Raw genomic sequence first — 19,928 nt, forward strand, 5'->3', positions numbered from 1 at the left:
AGTTGTTTTCATATTGTCAACTTATCCTAAAACCTCAATATATAAAGACAATGATCGAGTAGGCTCATCTCAGGATGTAAGACGATATTTACTTATATGTTCGGTAAAATTAAAAATAAAAAAATATTATCAAAAATAATATTAGAGCAGTACCGTTTAATTAGAATTTTATTCATTTTTAGACAATAAAAGTACAATAAAAAAGATTGTCACTATTCATGATTATCAATTTTATATTAGAATTTTATTTTATTTTATTAGGACTTTCTGATTATCAATTTTATATTAGAATTTTATTTTATTTTATTATGACTTTATTTCCTTTCCTTAAGGGTGAGATTTGCTTTAGTTATTTTTTTTCCTTATTAGGATTAGGTTTACTATTACTACTAAGATTAGGTTTACAATGTTTACTTTCTCTACAAGTATTTCTCTTCTATAAATAGGTTAACTTATTATGTAAAAAAATCAATTGAATTATTATCAAATCAGAGAATTTTCTCTCAAATACTCTACGGAGTTTTATCTTTTTTTAGCATGCGGGCTTTTTTTTATCTTTTTGAGTAGAAGACAAAAACGTTTCTTCTTGCAAAATCAAATAAGCTATTCTTTGATTAGTTACTTTGGTCCTCAAACCCTATTTCTAATTAATATAGGGTGGTGGAACTTCAGATATCACTGTCTAGAAGACTGTTTGAATTCATATAGAAATCTTTTCAACTTGCAGAGACTTTTTCTTCATGTCCTTCTATTTGGAAACCTTCTGGTTGGACCATTTTATTAATTCCCCCACCATATGGGAGACAACTCACCACATCTATGTGACATGTCACTATATCATAGATGGTATCTGTGGTATTGACGTACATAGATGCTGAAAATATTAAAAAATTAACTAAAATAAATTTAAAACAAAAAACAAAAACAAAAATTAATCCAAGCAAAATCAAAAACCCAAATTGAAGCAAATCCAAATTCATTATTGTCCCCAAACCAAACCACAAACATTGTTTGGATATCCCAACGCGTTTTGCACTATGTTGGACATGTCCCCCAAAAAAGGATAAATGGGTAAAAATGTATTTAGGTCATTTTTTTTTTTTTTAATATTTTCGGCATCTATTTTAAATGGCTAGCAGGAAAAATGTCACATAAAAATGTCCAAAGTTTCTACCACAAACAACCAAAACACCTTATTCTAGCAGGAAAAATGTCACATAAAAATGGGTTTACAACCCATACAATATTAATCCAAAGAGATGATCAACAAAGATATTGCCCTCTCATTCAGTCATGTTTTACATGCTCTTCTACATGTATGTGCAATTTATGTTTCCCACCTTTCGCCAACTCATGCAACATGTCAACGATGTTAGCATCTGCTGCAGCCTGTGCATGAATACCCTCATCAATATTGAACTTGTAGAATGTTGTAACATTGTGTTATGGGCGTAATTTCCCAAGAACCCTAACAGATAAATAAGGGTAGTTTGAGTAACCCTAATGCCTCTCAAATCAACTCAAGGCCGAATAATATTAATCTTTGCTTAATTTCATTAATAAACTTGTCTCTTTAAATAAAGTCTTGAGACTTACATAATATAGTAGATATAAAACACTAATAGAAATAAACTACTTCTAATAGTAACATGTTATCTCTCTAACGATAACATATTATATCTAACATTTAAATTCTAAATCTAATTCTAAAGTTATCAATAAAGATAACTTATTATCTCTAAGTATTTTAATCATAAAATACCTCTATTATTAGACTCGTAACACACTGTTTGGATATCCTAACTCGTTTTGCACTATGTTGGACATGTCCCTGACAAAAAAGGGTAAATGGTAAGGGTATTTAGGTAATTTTTTTAGGGTAAAGTCCACATATTTCTTCAAACTAGCACTGAATTGACAATGTATCCCCAAACTACTAAAACATTGTTAATGTCCTCCCAAAACTAACAAAAAGATAAAATTACCCCTATAGATTTCTCAATAAGAGAAAAATACCCCCTATAAATTCGAAAAACTAAAATAAAAAATAATTTTTTTAAAAAAAACGAAAATTTTAATTTAAAAAACGAATTTTTTAATTTTCTTTTTAAAACGAAATTTTTTTGAACGATTTTTTTTTAAAAGGGATATATATATCTTGTTTTAAAAACGAAATTTTTTAATTTTTTTTCTTATAAAAAGGATTTTTTTTTTAAAAAAAAAAAAAAACAAATTTGTACATCCCCTTTTTTTTTTTTTTTTTTTTAAGAAGTTTAAGTATTTTTTGTTTTTATTTTACTAAGGATAGTTTCACCATTTTTTGATAGTTTGGGGAGACATTGTCATTTGTCACAATAAAAAATTGGAAAAAGAGATTGTCAATTACATGATAGTTTGAAGGGTATATGGACTTTCTCTATTTTTTTTTAATATTTTTGGCATCTATTTTAGTGTCAATACCATAGGTACCACCTTTGATATAATCACATGTCACATGCATGTGATGAGTTGTTTCCCATATTTGGCAAATGGTACAAGTGTCGCGTTTTAAAAATTAGAGGGAAATATTAAGTTTGTATTTCAATTTTCTAGAGGTACCCTCTTTAACACTTTTTGAAACGGATCGGTTGATTTTGGCCCAAACAATAGATAACGAAAAGACATTTAACCCTAAAGTAAATATGCAAGTCCATTTCCAACCCTCTGGCGATTGCAACCAGAAGTCGCAGCCAGCCTTATCCCCGTTCCTTGGTATTACCAATACACATTTAACGGCTGCTCAGATGGAAGAAATAACTGCAAACTTACTACTCACATGGGTGAGCACTGAGCTAGGCAATCAACACCGACCCCAAACTGAGTCAAAGACAAAGACAGCCTTAAAAAGCATTCTGTGCCTCCTCGAGATGTTTGAAACTGTCATGCTCACAAGAAAGTTGAGCTCAGAGGGTAGATGTACATGTACTCCTCACACTAGAGATTTGTACAAATGAATATACGTTAATAAAAATAAGAGAAAAAGAAAAGAGCTTAGAGATTAAAGGAAGAGTGAATTTGGTGTGTTAGCTCATCCTCTCCCAGTAATTCTTCCTATCTTCGGCAACCCATTTGCCTCCTCTTGTTTGTCAATGGAATTTCCAACGAAGGCACGATACAGGATAAAGACCAAAAAGCTTTCTTACAGATTACATGAAAAAAATGGGGTTTGTTGGGGGAAGGAAGCCAATAGTAGTAGTTACATTTTGAAGAATGTGAATTGTGAAGCGAAACCAGGGGAGATCATGGCCATTGCTGGTCCAAGTGGGGCAGGAAAGACAACATTATTAGAGATACTGGCAGGCATGATCCCACCTAGTAGAGTATCCGGACATGTTTTTGTAAATGAGCAGAAAATGGAGGCAACTTACTTCCGGAGAGTATCTGGATATGTCACTCAAGATGATGCTCTTTTACCATTTCTTACTGTCAGAGAAACGCTCATGTACACTGCACGTCTCAGGTTGCATGGTGGGTTCAAAATGGCCGTCGCCAGAGTGAGAGATCTGCTCAAGGAGCTTGGACTAGAGCATGTTGCCGATGTAAGAATTGGTGGTGAATCAAGGCGTGGCATTTCAGGTGGTGAAATGCGCAGGGTGTCAATTGGTGGTGCTCTAGTGCATGATCCAGCTGTTGTTCTGCTTGATGAACCAACATCAGGGCTTGATTCAACCTCAGCTCTTCATGTTACCTTATTGCTCAAGTCCATGGCTTTGACGCATGGGAAAACAATTGTGTTAACCATCCATCAACCCGGTTTCCGGATTCTTGAGTCATTTGATCAAATTCTGTTGCTATCAAATGGAACTGTTCTTCACCATGGACCCCTGCATCTCCTGGAGCAGCTGCTAACGTTTGCGGGGCATTCTGTTCCTCTGCATGTAAATGTGCTTGAGTTTGCAATTGAAGTGGCGGAAACCCTGGTCATAGATATTGTAGAAGGCGATATTGAACGAGAAAATGAGCATATCAGAGGAATTTCCAACCAAGTCTATGTCGAAGAACATAAAATATGTTACTCTAATAGTCAATTCAGGGAGGCTTTAATACTGGGGCAGAGATTCTCCAACAACATTTTCAGAACAAAACAGCTCTTTGTTGCAAGAATGATTCAGTCAGTAGTTGCTGGGTTTGTGCTTGGGACTATATTTGCGAATGTAAGCAACGATCCAAGGGGATTTAAGCTAAAATCTCAAATTGGGTTTTTTGCCTTCAGCCTCACCTTCTTGCTGTCTTCAACAACTGAAGGCCTACCAATATACTTGCAGGAAAGGAGGATTTTACTGAGAGAAACCTTGAGGGGATCTTATAGAATCTCTTCTTATGTCATAGCAAACACTCTTGTGTTCCTTCCTTTCCTCTTAGCTGTGGCTCTTCTCTACACGACCCCAGTTTACTGGCTAGTTGGATTGAGGAGGGAAATGGAGGGTTTCCTCTACTTCTCACTGGTGGTCTGGATGGTTTTGTTGATGTCGAATTCATTCGTTCTATGTTGTAGTACACTAGTCCCAAATTTCATCATGGGGACATCTTTAATCGCAGGGCTGATGGGATCCTTCTTCCTCTTTTCTGGATATTTCATATCCAAGGAGGACATACCCTGGTACTGGATTTTCATGCATTACTTGAGTTTGTATAAGTACCCATTTGAGTGTTTTATGATAAATGAGTATGGTGGAGAAAAGGGAAAGAAAAAATGTGTGGGGGCTGCAGAAGGGCAGTGCTATCTGTATGGTGATAACTTTCTGATGCAGCAAGGTTTGAAAGAGTCACACAAGTGGAGTAATTTAGGCGTCATGCTGGGGTTCATCCTTGGCTACAGAATTCTTTGTTTTCTTCTTCTGTGGTACAGATCTTACAGAACCACCAGAACTTAGAAAGCTTTCTAGCGATTTTCTGTAGTAGTAATTGTTAGCTAACTGTATGCAGGCTTCTTTTACTGTCTTGTTTGGCTGTTTTAAGTCTTTATGAGGGGGGGAACTTATAGATCTTTTAGGACAGCAAAATGCTCAATCTCAAATGAATTTAAAGGCTGCTTATTTTCCAAACTCGGACTCTTATTTGTACTAGTCAGACTCATTATCACAGCATCTCTTAGTTTGTTCAAGAACTGGTTCAAAAACATCATTTTTTTCCTTATCAAAACTCTTGGGTTGAAATGAAGTGATTACTTTCCACCATTAGTCTCAATTTATCATGCAAAAGTTCATAGTATTTGTTCCATTAATGTGACTTTTGTTGGGGAGAAGAACCATTCTTGTTTTTGTTTGCCAAATTCCAACAATCCAACTTCCAAGATTTCAGCAACAATTACAGCTATGCACTGCCGTGTTCTATAGAAGTCCCATCAATTCCATATTTGGATTTCACTTTTATCACTCAGATGTAACTTTCTTTTAAGTCTTTTCTCTGCCTTTGTATTTCTTGTGAATCTCTTGTATAGAGCTTCCAGCTCTTTTGATTATAAATTCAAGAACCACTCTGCTCTTGGTAAGCAACCAGACAGAGCTTCTCTCAAAATCTTTCAGAACCAACATCTTTTAAGTTGGTTAAGGTTAGACTCTCCCGAGAGAACATAATTTACTTGAGCAAATTGTCAAAATATTTTAAATACAGAAGCAGGCAATGATAATGTGATTTAATTACAATGGGGCATGATTTTATGTTGGAAATTGTTAGAAACCAGATATAGAAAATGAAGAAGTTGGAAAAGAAATTTTATATTTACACCTAAAAATCATTAGGCAAGCCACTTTCCTAACATCTTGAGAAAGAGAAAGGAAGTTCCTCATTTCCTTGCTACAGAAATTGTCCTTCCAATCCAATTACAAGGTTTTTTTTCTTCTTCTGTATATTCATTTCCTTATTTGGGTTTGTATTTGTCGTATGAGATAAAAAATAAAGCATATAATAATAGTAAGTAGCCTAGAAATGGTAGGTGACTTGTTTGGTTATGTGAGTGGAGGCTGAGTGTTTGCCACATATCCAACAGGACTTTTTGGTAAATAGGTGGATATATGGCCCAACTATTGATGGGCCTATAAATATTTGAGTACAGAGAGAGATTGTTCTACTCATCCATATTTACATGCTTTTGCCATAACTCCAACATGTGGGGATGTTGAAATTTTCTCCTGCCAAGAGTAGGCGGAGGCCGCACCTCCATCCCTCACTGTTGGGCTGAATTTGGGTTGTCAAGCCCATCCAGATTCAAACAAACCTTACAAGCTTAGGCTCCGTTTGTTTCGAAATAAAATATTTTCCATCGTAAAATATTTTCAGGGATGTCATTTTACAAGAAAATATCTTACGATGAAAACATTTTCTGGAGTTTGGCGCGCACACGGAAAATCACAAATATTTTTTGTATATTCACAACGTAAAAATACTAATATACAATAATTTAAAAAATAAAATATAAAAATACCCGTCCGAGACTTGACAAGGACCTGCCTGGGACTTGACCGGGACCCGCTCAGGATCATGCTAGGAGCTACCCGGAACTTGACCAGGACTCGCCTAGGACTTGACAAGGACTCGCCCGGGACCTGACCAGGTCCCAACCAGGACCCAACCGGACCTGCTCAGGAACCGCCCCGGACTTGACCGGGACCTGCCCGGGACTTAACTGGCACCCGCCCTGGACCTGCTCAAGACCCACACGAATTAGCTTGGGACCCCACCGAGACCTGACCGGGACCTAACTAGGACCTGGCCGGGTAGGTCCCAGGAAAGTTCTGGCAGGGTCACGGGTAGGTCCCGGGCAGGTCCGACTGGGTCCCGAGCAGGTCCAGTCGGGTCTCGGGCAGGTCCTAAGCAGCTCCTGGTCAGGTCCCTAGTTGGGTCCTGGTCAGATCCTGATGTTGGCCCGGGCTAGTCCTAGTTAAGTCACGGGCAGCTTTCGGCGAGGTCCCGAGCGGGTCCCGGTCAGGTCCCAAGCAGTTCCTGGGCAAGTCCCGCCGAGTTCCTAGGCGGGTCCTGGTCAGGTCCCGAACGGGTCCTAGGCAAGTCCCAGGCAAGCCCGGTTGGGTCCCAGGCAAGTCCCAGTCAAGTCTTAGGTGGGTCCCGGTCCCGTCCCGGCGAGGTCTTAAGTAGGTCCCGGTCGAGTCCTAGGCAAGTCCTGACGAGGTCCCGGGTGAAACCCAGTCAAGTCCAGAGCGGATCCCAGGCAGGTCCCGATTGAGTCTCGGGCGAGTCTCGGTCAACCAATTTGCAGATCTCACAAATGAAGAGTTCAAAGACTCATGGAATAGATTCAAGCCTCATATTTGTTCCACAAACACCTCTTCTTTCAAATATGGAAATGTCACTGCACTGCCATCTACTATGGACTGGAGAAAGAGAGGAGTTGTGACACCTATCAAGGACCTAGGACAACACGGTAATTAGCATTAAATTCTTTTTAGCTAACATCTACATCTATAAATGTCTTTTTTCCAACTGTCTAATTATTTGTCGAAGGTCTATATATAGGCTGTTGCTGGGCGTTTTCAGCAGTAGCAGTGATAGAATATATTACAAAGCTAACAACTGGTGAATTGATCTCTTTATCCAAGCAAGAGCTGGTTGACTGTGACACTAGTGGCGTGGACCAAGGTGTTATACAAATAGGACACCCTTAAGCACACCCATTTCAAATGGTCAAAATTTGAGCAAAACAATGTGTCCCCAAAATGATACAAAAATTCTTGAAATGGAAACCATCCCATACACCCAAGATGTGGGCAGTCTCATGTATGTCATGATAAGCACAAGACCAGATATTTGTCATGCGGTGGGATTGGTAAGTAGATATCAATCCAATCCAGGAAAGGAACATTGACAAGCGGTAAAAAGAATATTCAGATATCTGCAAGGCACTAAAAACATGGGTTTGTATTTTGGATTTGGAGATCTAAGCATTGTAGAATACACTGACGCGGATTTTGCAGGAGATATAGATGACAGAAAATCAATCAGTGGCTATGTATTCCTATTCGGGAGAACAACTGTTTCTTGGTTGAGTAAGAAACAAAATTGTTTTGCAAAATCCACAATGGAAGTTGAGTATATATCATGCAGCACAATAGTTAGCAATGTTGTTTGGATTAAGCGTTTCATTAAAGTCTAAATTTTGGAATGTTAGATGGGGCTGTCAAAGTATTTTGTAATAATAAGTCTTCCATCTCTCTAATAAAAAGTGGAGCTCAAAGTTTCAAAGGCAAACAGTCGACATAAGTATCACTATATTCAAGATATAGTATAGAGGAGTGAAATAAAAGTTAAATTTATTCCCTCAATAGAGATGGTAGCTGATCCCCTGACCAAAGGGTTATCTTTAGATAAATTTAGACAATATATAGCAAAAATAAAATTAAGAAACACTTAGGAAATAGCTATATGGTTCACAGCATAATCAGAAGTTCGAGGACGCTTGAATGAATGATGATATGCACTTTCGCCCCATTAAATTAAATAAATAGTTTTGGGTGAATGACACTTACAAGCAACAGACATTATAAACTGACATAAATGTAAAGTCCACCAAAAGGCATTATGTTAAGTTTGGTGTAATGTTTATATTCCGATAGTGTAATAAACATCAGAAAGATGTGTCAATATAAATTTCAAATAGGGATAACCTTAGAGAAAAGAAATTGAATGAAAGATTCAATACAAGTTTACATATGGCTATATGTAAAAACCATCAATTGTAGAATGGGTGTGAACTGTATTCCCAAGTAAGGATAATTGATGTTATTTGCTTAAATTGCATAGCAAGTAAAGTCATCACTAATATGTCATCAATTAGACACATATGGTAAAAATGTATGGTCAGATGAAATAATATAAGTGTGCACACATCAAGAATGTTATGATTTGACGACTACCTGCAAGCACTCGCAGATAAGGAGTTGCCATATTTTGTGGTACCAAGGTAATCATGTACAACTAGGGTTCATTACCAAATATAATAGTATGATAAATTAATGGTCATGATCATATCGCTCTGATGCTTCGTGCTAAGTGCCAAGTGCGCCATCAAGGAGCCACTAGCGCCTTACAGCCCACGCCACGTGTGCGTGTGTGCATCCGGTGCTTCACACCGTACTATAACTTGCACTAGAGTGTACCCTAACATAGCTCATTTAATAGCTTGAGTTTGTTGGACCTTATAAATGCCAACAAAATCTTCATACTTTCCAATGTGAGACAATCTTCATTCAATGCTCTTTCAAGCCTTCCATTTATAACATTTCTAAGACACAAAATAATATATATTGAAAACATTTCAACACAAGGTTATGAAGGAGGTTTGATGGACGACGCCTTCAAATTTATCCAATAGAATCAAGGCCTTGCATCAAAAGCTAGCTACCCTTACACGGGTGTTGACAGAACTTGCAACACTAACAAAGAAACCAACCATGTGGCCAAGATAAACAGGTTTTAAGATGTGCGTGCCAACAGTTAAGAGGCCCTTCTCAAGATTGTTGCTCACCAGACGGTTTCTTTTGCCATTGATGCTTCGAGGGCTGACTTTCAGTTTTATTCCAGCGGTGTCTTTATCGGTGCCTATGGCACTGAGTTAGACCATGGTGTTACTATTGTTGGGTACAGGACTAGTGCCGATGGGACTAAATACTGGCTCGTGAAGAACTTGTGGGGAACACAGTGGGGTGAAGAAGGGTATATACAAATGCAAAAAGATGTTGATGCAAAGAAAGGCCTATGCGGCATAGCTATGGAAGCCTCTTACCCTACTGCATGAAATTCATAATTAATGGCAGTATAGTATCAGAAACTCCATGTGTAACGACCTAGGAAAAAGTGCTAGCCATATCTGCGCTATTACCTCCAAAGGACTAGTCGATTTGGAGCTTCCTTATAATTCATTATAAAGTCCAGTTTCACATAATAACTAAGCAATGTTGGACTTAGCACTCATGACTATCTTTATAAACCACCCACATTATGTGGGAAACAATGTGGGACTTAGCACCGATGACTATCTTTATAAACCACCCACATTATGTGTGCTTCTTCTTATCTTCCCAATATGGGACCGGAGTGTTACACCATGCATGTTCTTCCACTTTTACCTTCATTTTGTTGTTGCAAGTGTTTATGCTTCAGGCCTTTGGCTTTTCTTTCCACCGCCTCTTCCTTTGCTTTCCTTTTATTTTTTATTTTTTTTATTTTTTCGTTCTTTAGTCTAAACAGTCTACTAGTTTTGCTTTTGTTTACTGGTTTTCATTCTTCTTGTTTTCTTCAATTTCTCTTGTAGAAAACAAAGACCCAATTCTCTTTTGACTTTCACGTTAAGCCCAAGGTAGAGGACAATTTTTATTGCTATAAATTCTCTCTCTCTCTCTCTCTCTCTCTCTCTATATATATATATAGCATTTAAGTTCAAGACTAATAATTAGAAAATATTCCTAACTTAACTATAAAAATGCAAGAATTAGTGCTTATTTTAACTAAAATAATTGTGCATATTTAACTTATTATCACTTGGTCTTTGGACTCTTGTAAATGATCATCTTTACATATATTGTCTTTCAATAAACCAACACCTTTTATACTACGAAAGCAGAAGACTCACTTAGTTGACTATGTAAATATGATAACGTCATATTTATGGCATCCACAATAGCATCCTTTATTTTTTTTACTATATTAATTAAATATTATTTCTTTATAAAATATAAGTCCTACTTACTCTCAACATTTTACAAAATTTGAACACAATCTCCAATAAAAAAAAAATAAAAAGATGAGAGAGGAGAAAGAAATAAGCATTGTGTTATGCCATTTTCCCAATACAAGGCAATAAGTACCTAGAATACATGCGATTGCAGTAAAGGAAATGCACGGTTTTTATCATTTCTCCAAAGGAAATCTCCTAATGAAGATGAACTCGACAAGTGCTAATAAAAAGAGAAACAAACAAAGAAAATAAAGAAACCAACCAGATTGTGGATCATGCAGCAAACCGTGAGCCAGATGGGAAGTGATGCTGCTATCACTAAAGACCAAATTGGGAAGGGCAACCGAGGGGCTTGCAGCCTGCGATTAAAGGGAAGAGCCAAATTCTGAAACACTGGTGCCTGCAACTTGCGAAATGTGAGAGAGAAGAGATTATTTTTTTTTCTAGCTCAGATGCGCAGGAGGTGTTGGCTAAAGCCCAACAAGAGGACAAAATTACTTCTACCCAATCACACATGCTGATGGACTCTATAAAAGAACAGGAAGAAATTTTTTTATTTTTTATTTTTTATTTTGATGTGCTTAATATTTAGCACTTTGATCATGGAATTTATTTCCATGATTATTGTTTTAAAATTAATATTTATTGATATTATTTTGTGTTTTGAGAATGTTTTAACGAGTATTGAATAAAGATAGTCACACATTGAAAAGAGTATCTTTTGATACTCTTGCATGCTTCAGGTATTTTCGGCTCATTCAACAAGAAGTTATTTTTATTAGCATTTCTTGATCATTAATTGAATGTATCATGTCTTTATAAATGATCACCTTGTTAAAACAAAGCGAGAGATTGGAGTGAGGGAGAGAAACCTTTTGTTTTTGGCTCACCGTCCGAACGGTGCAAAGTGACCATCCAGATGGCACCTGCCCAAGTATGTAACCTGAGAACCCCATTTTTCTCCTCCGCAACAGTAGCTCCTCTATCTCTCTCGTGCCGCATGAACCACTTCTTCCCCAAATCTTTTGGGTGTTCAATTCTAGTGGTTTATTTCTTCAAATTTCGAGCATAATCCAACCTCATTACCTCTAAGGTATCTCATGTCACATTTTCTAGAAGATTTGAAACCTAAGTTTTCAAGGTTGGGTTTTGTTTTTGGTTTGAAATTTTCGTACTGCCTTTGTAAGAATAATATCTCCTTGTTGTTGATATGTATTAGTTATATATAAATAGTCTTTATAATATCCACTTCCTCCGCCCCCCCCTCCAAAAATACTGTGTACGTGTAAATATATATATACAAAAAAGTGCTATATATATATATATATACACACACAAAACAACATGACTATATGTATTTTTATATATATATATGTGTGAGGTGCTAATCATTTATCCAATAAGTCTTACACATAAAAATTTACTATTGCTATTATCATTATCATGGATGTATAATATTTAATCACAAAAATTTGTCTGAACAATATATATATAATCTCTATAAAATCTACAAACTAACATTTCAATAATAAAAGTCAAACTCCATAAATAACCACTCATACAAGAATCCTAAAATACCCATAAAAAGCAAATACTAACTTATCCTAAATTTCTTTCAAGAAAAAAAATAAATAATAATAGAGAAGGGGACTTACCACTACTATGCTAGAATGGGAGTTGCTAAAAGAGAAACTGAAAATACCTGCTACTGAGGTCGTGAAGGGAGGAGAAGACCTTGGGTATATATATAGTGGAGGAAGGAGAGCTGAGAAAGATATAAAATAAGAAATAAACTAAGCTTATTGACATGTGTAAAAAGGCTATGGAAGGAAGCATGCAAGAGGACACATGCTCCTTACGCGGAGGCTTGCATGAAAACATATGGCACCTTCAAAAAGGGTAGGACACGTTGATGGTTTGGAGGCTACGCCTCTTCTTTTTTTTTTTTTTTTATTTAAATTATTATTATTATTATTTAGTAATAAATCTAAAAGCTCCCAAATATTTAATAGGCTAACAACCCCACTAATATTCTCCTAACTAAAAGAGTCCTCATATATATAAACAAAATGCTTTATAATTTTATTTTAATCTATAAAATTTATAGGATGTCACATATTGTGTGACTTTTCACATGTCTAAATTTCATGCACACCACATGTTTGATAATTTGCCTAAATGACATTCTTGAGTCATTTACTTTAACTCTTTACTTAAATTGCTCAAGTGTGTTATAATTGTGGTTTAGGCTTTGATTGTGAGGGATACAAGCATGATCCTCATTGAACACTTTTGTCATGCTTAACCTCAACAAGCATCACAAGTTCGATGAAATGTCTCAATGATGTGTTGATGGTCAAACTCTCTTATTTTTCTCTTCGAGTGTTTATGGCTTGATGTAATTAGGCTTAAGGCATTGCCTTGTGATAATATTTTATCTAGCCATGAATCATTGTTCACCTGTCTTGGCTATTTCATCATTATACTTACTCCATATCATGTGTTGGTTGTATACTAATTTGGAGTCAAGTGTGTAGGTACCATGGCTAAGTCTTCCAACGTTCACAGTCCATCATACCTTACAATGAGTTGTTCAAGCCTCATTCCTCCTCATACCATGACTGTAGTTCTTGAGAAATTTGATGCACTATCAAAACAGGTGATGGACATGGACTATATCAAGCAGCAAGGTCAATGGGATTTCTCTAAAATGGAAAATGATTTTTACAGTCCCTTTGACCATTTGTGATAAAAAAAAAAAGGGGGAGTAGTATTGATTAAGGGGGAGTACTATTGGCAAAGGGGGAGCGGCCTTGTGTGGCTTCTTCCTTGGGCATCTTTGTGGGAAGTTTATGTTAATTGTAAATATTGAGTTTGAATTTTGGCAATATTTTATTTTGTATCACTAAAATGCCAAAGGGGGAGTTTGTTAGATATTTTTGTCAAATATGTAATTGACTTATTTTGGTGATCAAAACATTGTAATTGCATCCTACATGTAAATTGGCATCTTCAGGAGCAGTTTGCAACAGCTACAGGAGAAGGCCGCTCAGATGTGCTGCAGGGTGAAGGTCTCCAGTACAAAAACCCAAGAGCTTCGTTCGGAAGCTTGATAAGCGCCGAATGTTGCACATTCAAGCCCCTTAATTTGCATATGTTAATTCCTTAGCGTTGTTATTTGTTTGATTTTGTTTTGTTTTTGTGTTTCCAGGTTATAAATAAAGATGCAATTAATTCCATTGATTTTCGGCTTCAAAGTACACTTTGAGATGATTAAGCGTAGCCAATCATAACAGAGGACTTATATGTTGTGGTTAAGTTTAATCAAATAAAGGAAGGGATTAATTAGGAATTTCTTAAATTGGAGTCAAAATCGGATTGGATTCAAATTTGGATTCTGCATATGTATCGGTATTTTGGCTATAACTTTAGGTTCAAATATCCAATTGAGGTGATTCAAGCGGCACTAGAAAGCTAACTCAAATTTCTACAAATCATTGTGAAATAGAATTTTTCTAATTCGGAGTGCCGTATTGCCAAAATCGCCCCGCAAGATAGGAACGCAATTCTGGGCGAATCCTATTCTGATTTGGACTTAGGTTTTCTTTATCCTAATTGGACTTGGACTTAAATCTCCAAAATTTCTAGGATTACTAGTCCTTCTAGGACTCTCCTAAGCCCTATAAATAGGCCTCTAAGCATTAAGAAAACACACACCACTTCCTAGAGCTAGAAATCAGAAAATTGTCTTTGGAGCTTAGAAGATCATAAGCGGCTAAATCCCTTCTTGGGTTGTTGATGTAACCCTATCCAAGCACAATAGTTTGATTGTATTTAATTTCTAGATTTTCAATTTATGCATGTTGATTGTATAACTCTGAGAATTGCTACCTTTTGATTATGTTCTTAATTATTAAAGGCAATTGTTCTTAAATTCCAAAATCAATATTTGTGAAATTCTTCTCTTGTCTTAGAAAGTATTTTACTTTTATTGATCTCAAATCATTCTTGTTTTCTGTGATTATGAGGATGATGGTTATACAATGAGTTTAATTGACATATGATCAACAGGATTTGATGATAGGACATGCCTAGGGAAGACGGATTGTACTACACCCTAGTTTAGTGTAATTTAGGTAGACAGTCCGTGCCAACCGAAGATGGGTTACACTTATTCATTGATTGTATGTATCCTGTTAAAGAATTTGATAATTTATACCTAGGGAAGACGGGTCGTACCGCATCTTAGTGGTTAGGCGGATGATACGTACCAACCGAAGATAGATTATGCTTATTCTTTAATAAGGTAGTTTCTTGTTTATTTATAGCATGCATAGAATGAATTTCTGGGATTAATTATGATTAGCCATTGTTGTGCGGATAGAGGTGAAGTCAATACCCTACACTCTCTCTTATTTTAAATATCTTTTATTTTCATGCACTTTAGTTTCAAATAAAATCAAATCAATTCTCTTTTGAATTAAGTTAATTTTAATCTTTTGAATTTTGATAATAAAACCCCTGTAGTCCTTGAGGTTCGACACCCTCTCTATAGCCATATCCTACAAAGATTCGTCCTATTGCGAGTGGTTATTTTTATAATTGATATTTTTGGTCACAAAAATATCACATCAAAGCCATTCACAAGCCATCTAGACTGATGCATAAATTTTTCTAAGTCCAGAAAGCTCCCATACAAATTCCAGAGAGCTCCATTCGCTAGCCGTCCGCACGGAGGTGGCAAGGAAGACTTTTCGGAGGTCTAAGCATTCCTAAACCCTAGCTAGGGTTGCCATGTGTCATCAGGGGATTTAACCTAGTCGCATTCGAAGCCTCATCCGAAAGGAGGAAGGTTTGATGACAGTTGGAAATGGCCGACAACTTTAATGCTACATAAAACACGGAAGTAGGTGGCCATAAATGGTAGCCCATCTAGACGGACACTTTCCCTATCCAAACGGACTAAGGTCAAAGCGTGTTGAAAATTTGGCTGGCCAATTTAATGCTACATAAAACACGGAAGTAGGTGGCCATAAATGTTGGCCCATCTGGAGGGACACTTTCCCTGTTCGAACGAACTAAGGTTAAAGCACGTTGAAAATTTGGCTGACTGATTTAGTGCTTCCGGGAAACACGCGAGTCGGTGCATTAAATGTTAGCACGTCTGGACGCCAGTCAATCCCATCTAGACGGCCAGTAGTCAAAAAGTAAGCACCGTACATTTAATTCTTGTAGTATTCCCGAGATGCTTTCCACATGTCACCACCTTTAGCACACGACAGGAATCCATCTGGACGGCCAGTCAAAAAAGACATTAAATGCGGCTGAAAAAGGCATCTCATTTCTACCTATAAATAGAGCACTCATGCTGATCATTTTGATGAAGGAAAATAGAGGGCAGAAGCACGAAATTGAGAGAAAAATCCTAGTGCTTTGAGTGAGTTTTTCCTTGTGTGCTAGGAGAGGTTTTATGTTGTGTGCTTAGTCTCTATACTCTCCTAGAGTTGTGCTATAAATTCATTTCAGTAACTTGTGTTTGTAAATAGTCAAGGTAACTTGCAGCTTGTCAGAGGTTCTGGCAAGGGAAGTCAATAGGAGGAGTACCAAATGTTCTGGGGAGACTACCACGGTAGCCGAGCAAGGAGGGTCACTTGTCTAGACAAGTTCGTGTCAACTACAAAGGTTTTGTAAGTGTGAGAAACTTGTATTTCCTCCTCCTTTTATAGTAAACGATTTCATGGGCCCACTGCTCCGAAGTGGTTTTTCCTCGAAGAGGTTCTTCAAGTTTCTACTTCGTAACCAAAAATATATGTGTCCATATGCTTTACTGCTTCACGTATTTTTGGTGCTCAACTATTGCATGTGTTAATTTTTAATTATGCATTATTTGTGATATACACCTATTCACCCCCCATCTAGGTGTACTTGGGAGTTTAGATAATTATTCTCAAGCTCCTACACAAGATACAAAGACACATTCTACATTCTATTATACTAGAAATTACGGATTAGTGCTCAATTAGTCCCCATTGAGCATATTGAATTATTGTGCGCCGAAGCATAATATTTTTCCCAAAAACTGACTTAGGCATCGAAGTGTAACGCCTTGTGAAAATCAATTAACTGGTAAGTGATTACATGGTTTGCCTCCCAACCTACATCCCTCGCAGGACAAGACTCAGGGATCTTAATCCCTCATAAACAAGAGAATACAACGGAAGACTTTTAAAATACAGAAATACAAAGCATTAACTAAATACCCCAAGTATAATCATAAGAGTTAAAGATAAGTCATCATAACATGAATAGATCATCAAATATATTGGTCAACGGACCCGTCATCAAAATACATATTACAAACAAAAATATAACCGTCTGGAAATAAGATAACAAAATCAGCGCCTAATCTTGAGTAATGCTAACATGATTACTATCTCTACCATCTCTGCCCGGATAGTTCCTCCATCGTCCCACATGGACTTCAGCCAAACCGCGTCCATATCTTCAAAAATGACCTCGATCAGGTCCTAAGCAACCACCATGATCCAGTCCGAAGGCATCTACCTCTATGCTAGCTAAACCACGCAATTATACATAATGGAGGGGGAAAAAATAAAGGGGTAAGTCTTTAAAGACTTAGTGAGTAATAATGCACACAATACCCCTGCTATTTAATGATGAACTTCGTTTGATAAAGAATGCAATAGTTTAGGTATGACAGCTATCTATGGATGCAATATAGATATAATACATGAGTAACAGTGATAGTTCAATAGTATGGTCTACCCGAGATATTACCTATTCTCAATAGGGTTGGCACTATCCTGAGGGACCTGTAACACAATGTCGGTGCTCCGACCATTGTACGCTACCGTCCATAACACTAGCAGCCCGATCGAATCCAACCTCGGGTGGCCTATGCTACTAATGATGTACGTCCTGTAGTGACTGCCCGTTAAGGCTGAGTTGATCATGAAACAACTATTGGATCCAAGGCCCATGAAACAGATACATTTGACTATAAAGTTAACATATATAGTAAGCCCATGACCGTTATCCCACACGTGCCGGTGTATCATATCATACGATGCAATTAATTTTGTCTGTATTTTACATGCATGCCTTTATAAGTCTCAATGCCATTATCTTGTTAAGTAGCATATTTTCGCAAATGATAGAGTTCATAGTGTAGCAAAGTGTATATCATAAGAGTTGTAAATATGCATGTTTTGGTACACAAAGTAGTTGTGCAATATGGAAATAAATGGCGAGCGCTATGTGAGTTAAAACTCACCTGGGTCAAACAAGTTCTACGAGTATCCCTCCAAAAGATTCGAGTTCTCCAAATATGTGAAAAACCTATCATTAATCCTAAGTCTAACTAAAATGAACCTAGAACACGAAAACAGAGGCTATCAGACAATTGGCCAAATTGGCGTTCCTTGGAACGCTTCTGACTCTATGTCCAGGCTCTTGGCCGTACGTCTACCCAGAAGGTTCAAGTAGAACCTCATTTGTTCCAAACATCCTCGTATCCTCCCAAGCTGGTTCTAAAGCAAGCTACCCAAAGGGTTTCTAGGACTTCCTATCTCAAAATAATGTCTCCATGCGTAAGAAAATCCGTTCAACAAAGATGAAATGCTAAACCAACTTAAATAAAGATTAAAGGGAAACAACATAGCTAGAAGCTTAAAACTACCAACTAAACTGATTATGAAAAGCACTTAAACAACATAACAACTAAGGAACAAAATAGGCTTAGAAGATTACCTCCTTGAAGCAAAACCTCCAAAAATCACCTCTCCTTCTCCAAGTCTAACAAAACTCACAAAGACACTCATACAAGGGTTCTAGAGGGTGGGCTAAAATGGGGAGTAATGGGCGTGTGGGGGTGGGGTATTTATAGGTGGGAAAAGCTGTGAGCGTTGTAGGGCTGTTCTGAAAAGTAACGTACGTATGGTACTATAAGGACTTACATCTGCGTACTATTTACCCAGTGGATCAAAGGCTGCATCATACGTACGTGCATTAACCAATAGTCAACCCGAACATCAGCATACGTATAGCTAGTCCCCCACATGCACACTTGTGTACTATTTGCAAGTGTACATCTGTGTGGTCCCCCATGCGTACGTACAGTCAGAAAGTCAAAAAATTTCAAAATGCCCTCCCAATTGTTCCTAGTGACACAAAAACCCAAACTAACTCTCTAACTAAGTTACCTAAGTTTAATTAATTATTTGGATCACTACACAGAGTTTCCCCGGCATAGACGCCGGCAGATTTTTGTAGCTATTTGAAGAGCACAACAACGTATTGCAAATCTAGAAGGCATCAAAAAATATGCAGTCCACACAGTGTCGAAAACAGTTAAACAGCAAATTGCTCTAACAGAAACAATTCTAAGTCTATTCTAAAATAAAAGATGCATATGTTTACTTATTTGATCTGCAATTAATGTTGATTCCAATACGTTTTTCTTTTATTCAATTTCCTTAACTTGTACTTCCGTGTGATCGAGCTACAATATAAACAAGATAAGATTTGGATAAAGATCACTTTTGTTGTAACAAAGAAAAAGTTTAGTTTTATTCTCCTTTGAATGCTTACGAAATACAGGTAAATCAAAAGAACAAGATTCTTGGGCTCCGTTTAGATAAAAATTATATTTTTAACTTTTTTTTTTTTTTTTTTTTGGCTTTTTCTTTCCTCATCAAGGATGCTACATGCACTTTAATTTCCTATCATTTTTCTCTTCATTTGTTTGCTTTTCTTCTCTATATTTACCTTCATTGCTAAAAAAACATGGACAACTAAACCCTAGTTCAAAATTATCCATTTAATAATAATAATAATAATAAAAATAAAAATAACTATGTGATATAGAAACCTATAACTTAGTTCTACATACAGTCCTATAACCTACTATGATTAGATGGATTAAAAAACTAATCATCTTTCAATTGAACCACAAACTATTAAAAACCTAGATCTTTTTATCTAATATGAAATTTGAAAAACATAAAGACTGAAGACTGAAAAAAAAAAAAAATCATAACACTATATACAACTTCATAAATAACATACATAAATGCATACATAACTAACATAAGTTTGATTGCTCTACTGCAATACAACATTGTTCAATTATACAAGTTTAAATCTATCTACGTGCAAGTATATCTGAATCTTTTTTTCTTTT

At 36.6% G+C, this 19,928-nt stretch overlaps 1 protein-coding gene and 1 pseudogene across 1 annotated transcript; both read left to right on the top strand.

Moving 5' to 3' along the window:
* The first annotated feature begins 3,077 nt into the window (after window positions 1–3,077).
* Window positions 3,078–4,913, top strand: LOC132181831 (ABC transporter G family member 10-like). Its single transcript, XM_059595062.1, has one exon. It carries the CDS (start codon window positions 3,129–3,131, stop codon window positions 4,911–4,913), a length of 1,785 nt encoding a protein of 594 aa, XP_059451045.1. The 5' UTR covers window positions 3,078–3,128.
* A 1,054-nt stretch (window positions 4,914–5,967) lies between these two features.
* On the top strand, window positions 5,968–9,787 carry LOC132181833 (senescence-specific cysteine protease SAG39-like; annotated as a pseudogene).
* The last annotated feature ends 10,141 nt before the right edge of the window (window positions 9,788–19,928 follow it).

This window comes from Corylus avellana, chromosome ca5 (genome assembly GCF_901000735.1).
Source record: "Corylus avellana chromosome ca5, CavTom2PMs-1.0".
Taxonomy (NCBI): domain Eukaryota; kingdom Viridiplantae; phylum Streptophyta; class Magnoliopsida; order Fagales; family Betulaceae; genus Corylus; species Corylus avellana.